Raw genomic sequence first — 5,416 nt, 5'->3', positions numbered from 1 at the left:
CCCAGGAAGAGCAGCGCCTTTCTATGCCACCATTGCGTATGCTGGTTTGGGGTCCTGCCGACTACGCCAATCGCCTGACTTTACGCAATTTGATTCAGTAGCATTTTGGCTAGCTGAATTCATTCAGCAGTTTAGAATTCATTTGTGCCTTCATGGCAAATCACGGGATGGGATCGTGATATTTTAATAGCACTCAATCATCAGTCGATTAACAAAGCAATTGGACAAAATCTGGTTTCATCAAAACAGCAGCGCAGTTAAAGATTCAAAGATGATGAAGTTCACTCTCTTACCGCATGGAAGAAGAACACAAAGGAAGATGAAGTCGCGCTGCAGTTAGAACAGTTCACGGGGAGATCGTGGATGCAGAGGATACGGAGGAGCTCTCGAGGTTCAGAGTAGACCCCCGTGCATTCTAAACTCCTTCTCGAAGAGGTGTCCACATGCAGCTGGATCTGATCTGAGCCTCAGGCTTGGGCAACGGTCTATGCCTAAGGATAACACGTGTCTAGCAGCAGCCCAAGGCTCACTTTGTAATTCAACCGCACATTCACAGTTACTTAAATCAACGCACACGTGCACACACAGGCATATTTTTCTCTCTCTCTCTTTACACGTATAAAGGTACAACTGTTAAAAATTCCCCTCAGATTCAGTGAAATACTCAATCAAACATTTCAGCATTTCCCAGTGGGTGAGGGTTGAGCCCTCAGTCTTCGGCGATGGACCTCCAATTTTCACCAACTTGAGAGTCTGCGAGCTCCGAGAGGCGTCCTGCTCAGAGGAAGGTGCTGCTCGCAGCCCACCACGGTCCAGGAGCTCCAAGGGCCTCACTTGGGACGCTGTTTTATAGGGTCGTGAGGCGATTGGCTTCAGTCATCAGTGAATCTCCATCCGGGCCACAATCCAGTCGGTAATATCTGGAATTCCAGTAACGATGGTACCATGCCCCTCGGGCTACGATCCAGATCAGGTATGTTCCAAGGCTCCCCAGGGATAACTGATTGTGCCCGCTCTCACTCCCCGCCTCAGCCACGTAGGAGTTCTGGCAGGGACAGTGCCGCCTAATCAGCCGACTCCTTACACCAAGGCCAAGGTCTGGTGGGAGTTCCTGAGGTCCTAAAGCGATCCAGGAGGAAAAGCGACGGACCACAGTCACTTGACATTTCTTCTTGGATTCAGGGTTGAATTTCTGCAGCGTAAGCAACTCTAATCTCAAAATAGCTCTGTGATTTGCTATAAATGCACATATTTGTCTGTGAAACACAGGGGAGCCGGGCTAGAATAGGGAAACGATGACTCGCGATGCACAACTGCTTCATCTGCACCATCAAAGGCAGCATCAAGGAGTGATGCAATAGGAGCGCATCGGGCGCTGCTGATGCTCACACGGCGGTTAACGTGTGAAGTCTTCCAGTAGAAAGAGGTGAGTGCCGTTGAGCTGGCACCACCACCCCCCAGCTCACGCTTCTGAGGCACCCGCCTTTGCACCGCCTGAGCACCGATTCTTTGACAGTTGTGGCTACAGAGACCTCTCTCAGGTGTGAGCACGACATCTGCGTTTTTACTTTAACTGATGTTGAAAACTGAAATGTCTACCGGTACCTAAGGGGTGGCCTCAAGGAAGATGGAGACTCCCTTTGCACAAGGAGTCCCATGGAGAGGACAAGGGGGAATGGACACAAATTGTTCTTGGGGAGATTCCGATTGGACACGACAGGAAAATTTTTCCCCATGAGCACAGTCACCCACTGGGATAATCTCCCCAGGGGAGGGGTTGACTCTGCCACATTGGGCACTTTCAAGCCTCAGCTGGACAGGGGGCTGGGCCATCTTGTCCAGGCTGGGCTCTTGCCTAGCAAGGTTGGACCAGATGATCCTGGAGGTCCCTTCTAACCTGGGATCCTAGGATTCTATGATAATAACAAAGTGGCAGGAGGTCAGCTCTAGAACATACACAAGCGTGCGACTGGGAGGCGAGCTGGCAACGTGGCAGGACTTCAATATTTCTTGTTATTGCCCTGCAAGATGCAGGAACAGCCCAGAAAAGGCACCTGAAGTTGTCTATAGAAAACCAACGGGCGCTGCCAAAGTGATCCCAAGGATTCAGGATGTTCTGGCCATGGGGCAATTGGTAGCAGGCGCCCCCCCCGCTGCTTTATGCGGCAGCATCTTCATCCCAGGGTACATCCCACTCTTCCAGACGCAAACCGAGCACGCTGAACTGATAACAACCGCAACGCTGCGGTTGCCGAAAACTTTTTGCTGGCAGCAGGGTCGATGTGGTCTCCCTGGGGGAGGAGAATTGTACAGTGACCTTATTTATACCCTATTTTTAGGCACTCTTACCAGTCAGGCTCTGTTCGGATCTCAGATACACACACGGAAAACAATGTTCCTGCACAGGTTCCACTGCCATATGAAAAAAAAGAAACCCACCCCGTTCTTTCTCCAGTTCAAGGTGGATTTTTGTCTCTCCACCAGTACGGTACAAGCTGCCACTTACCAGGCAGTAAAATTATTTAAAAAAAGACTAAAAGCCCAGAAGCATTTAGTACTTCACAGCTTTAATTTGCTCAAGTTTAATGTTATTAAAAATCAGGTATCTACTGCTGCGAATTTAACTGGCATTTTACAAAGAGAGAGGAACAAGTTCCCTGCCCTGAAGGCTCACAGTCTAAGGAACAAAAGAGTAAAACGTAAACAAGCAGCTTAACCAGCAGGAAACCGCTGCAGACCTGGTTAATTTACCTGGGCAGGACCCAAACTGCCTGCCCGGGTACCAAGCGCCCCGTACTGCTAAGAGTTTCTCCTCCGGCACGTCAAACAGCGGAGAAAAACCCATCCCTGCTCGCTGCTTGATGGCAGCGAGCGGCCGCTGAACACCCGGAAGCGACAAAAGACGACACCCTCTGCCCTCACGGGTTTCTTATTTGGAAAAAACCCGAACGGATACGCGCACAGAGAGGGGCTCGCCACAGGCAGACCTACTCAGACTCGTCCGGAGCTGGGAAACCGAAGGCCTCAGCAGCACTAGGACCCGGGACGGCAGCAGACAGTCAGGCACTGCCTGGCAAACACCTGCAGTGGTTGGAGACGCTTCGGCTCCGCGCCAGCTCCCACAGCGCGGGTTCACACAGGCTCACCCCGATCCGCTCTGGGCAAACATCCCATCAGCCTCAACGGCCCACAGCTCCGAGCTGGCCTCGCTGGCTGGGCCAAAGCGGGCACAGGAGCACTCCTGTCTCACACTGCTGGCAGGGCAAGCGACAACGAACAGCGAGGACCTGAGAAAGAGACCTCACGCCTTGGTCAAAGCCAGGCTGAAACATCTGCCACGGCAGCCAGCGGGAGCCAGAGGAACGCCCCTGCCTCCGAGGGGATGAGCCAGCCTCCCGCACTCTCCCCTGGACAGACGCTGCGGGACCAGGAGCAACAGAGGGGTTTCTAAAGCCCAATTAGTCATGAGGAAAACGAGCAGCAGGTGTAAAACAGGTCAGGCAGCAACACCAGCCATGGGGCTGCGCCACCTATTTGGGCCATTCGCTAAACGCATTTCAGACGCTGGGAAATTTGTCTTGGCGGGTTGGTGAAAGCTGATCCCCGAGACCAAAAACCAACCCTACCCCGAGCTCACAGGAGGGGAGGGAGATGAAGGCGGTACCGAAATACAAAGAAGCGTTAACGTGCAGGCAGTCAGCGGAGAGTTATCCCAACGCTCACGTCAGCCTTGGGAGCACAGGTCTGCCCCGAGCACAGCCCCACTGGCTACGGGGATGCAAACCAAGTCACCAGCGGGGCACGTCCCGGTGCACACCAGAGGAACTCCAAGCAGAACATAGCCCGATCGTCATCACTTACAGCAAACTAAACCTGATTTCAAGCTCTGGAGAGGGAACTGAACCTATCTTTTCCAGCTCGCTTCCTGAGCAGAAGCAGCAGCAAAAACATCGTTTGGCCTGCGCCGAGGAACCGCCTGGCTGCCCCTCCTTGGCAGGGGGGGCACCCGCGCAAACCACCAGCGAGGCCTCACCCTGTGCACGTGTTTAGTTGCCAGGAGCCCTCGGCGAATGCGCGACTCAAACTCACCCGTGAAACTGAGGACGGCAGAACTTTGTCAAAGGGAGCAGCCAGGGAAACTCCAGGCAAAGAGCAGCTTCAGAAAACTCAGCCTCGCTGGAACCAGTTCAGACAACCGACTCAAACCTGGAGAGGCCCAAACCATTTTTATTCCGGAGAGATTTTTTGGGCAGACTATGAGGTACTGTGGCACACCATCACCACCACGAAGAAAAGGGCAGCGGTGCCAAGGCGGATCGTCATTCTACTTCGCTTGGATCTCTGGGACAAATGGTCAAGAGAGCCTTTTGGGCTGAGCAGCAGAGGCAGTCTCCTCTCCTCCCTCCTCCCGGGGCCGCAGGGCTGCGGGGGCCTGCGCAGCCTAGCAGCTGTGCAGCGGCGCCTTTCTCGCGCTCTGCGTCACCCCGCAGTTCCTCTCGCGCAGGTGGATCTTCTCGTGCTGGAGGAGGTGCTGCTTCTGGGTGAAGCGCTTTGGGCACTCGTTGCATTGGTACGGCCTCTCCCCTGTGTGGATCCTCTGATGCCGGATCAGGTTGGAGGGGTGGCTGAAGGTCTTCCCGCAGTACGAGCAGAATAGGACCCCTCCGCTCCGGCCTGAGTGCATACGCTGGTGGATGATGAGGGTTTTCTTTTGGGAGAAGCACTCCTGACACTTGTCGCACCTGTAAGGCCTCCCCCGCGGGTGTGGCCTCTGATCTGGCTTGCAGTTGCTGTTGGTGTTGGCGTTCTTCATGCACCTGGGATTGCCGTACACCTTGTCCGCGGCCGGGACGCCGGCCTGAGCTTTTGCGTTCTGGTTCTGCTTGTACCTCTCCGTGGCCACACGGGTCCTGCCTTCCACGTGGGTCTGCCGGCGCTGCTGATGGAGGAAGCCCTCCTCGTCTCCGGCGTGCTCACCGCTGAACGGCGTGCCCTGGCCCTCCTGGTGAGTCGTCAGCATCTTCTTCAGACAGAAGCCCTTCCCACAGGCGGTACACGAGTGAGGTCTCTTGTTGGGACAGTTCTGCCCATAGAACGTGACAGCGCCGCTTTCGCCGAGATCCTCTTCCCCCAGGGTGGTCGGCACCAGCCTGCTCACGCTCTGGGTTCCCTGCTGCACAGGGGAGCTGTACTGACCATCAAAGGGCAGCGCCTCGCTGGGAGCCTGGAAAACCAGCTCCTCCGACTCCCTGGCTCCGGTCACGGCGGGCTGGGAGCTTTGGGAGCATTCCTCAGAGTCCAGCTGCTCGATTTTGAACGTTATCACCTCATCGGCTGGAACTGACAAGAACAACAAAAGGGACATTCGCTGGTGTGAGCCACAGGGGGCTTCCGAAATCCCCCCAACTCCGCTCTG

At 54.8% G+C, this 5,416-nt stretch overlaps 2 protein-coding genes across 2 annotated transcripts in view; both read right to left on the bottom strand.

The window, feature by feature from the left end:
- The window catches only part of LOC104121802, a 15,625-nt gene extending 11,302 nt beyond the window's left edge, over nt 1-4,323 (bottom strand). The window contains exon 1 of the mRNA XM_035889475.1: nt 4,266-4,323. Within this exon, the coding sequence (XP_035745368.1) occupies nt 4,266-4,323 (58 nt within the window). The remainder of the gene's footprint in view (nt 1-4,265) is intronic.
- LOC118451778 (zinc finger protein 212-like) overlaps nt 3,769-5,416 on the bottom strand; it is a gene marked incomplete at its 5' end in the record, with an annotated part of 4,318 nt that continues 2,670 nt past the window's right edge. Inside the window, one exon of the mRNA XM_035889483.1 lies at nt 3,769-5,413. Coding sequence (XP_035745376.1) covers nt 4,442-5,413 — 972 coding nt within the window. The remainder of the gene's footprint in view (nt 5,414-5,416) is intronic.

Source organism: Egretta garzetta, unplaced genomic scaffold (assembly GCF_000687185.1).
Source record: "Egretta garzetta isolate BGI_Z169 unplaced genomic scaffold, ASM68718v1 scaffold912, whole genome shotgun sequence".
Taxonomy (NCBI): Eukaryota; Metazoa; Chordata; class Aves; order Pelecaniformes; family Ardeidae; genus Egretta; species Egretta garzetta.
The sequence above is the reverse complement of the archived record's forward strand: the minus strand, read 5'-3'. Positions and strand labels throughout refer to the sequence as shown.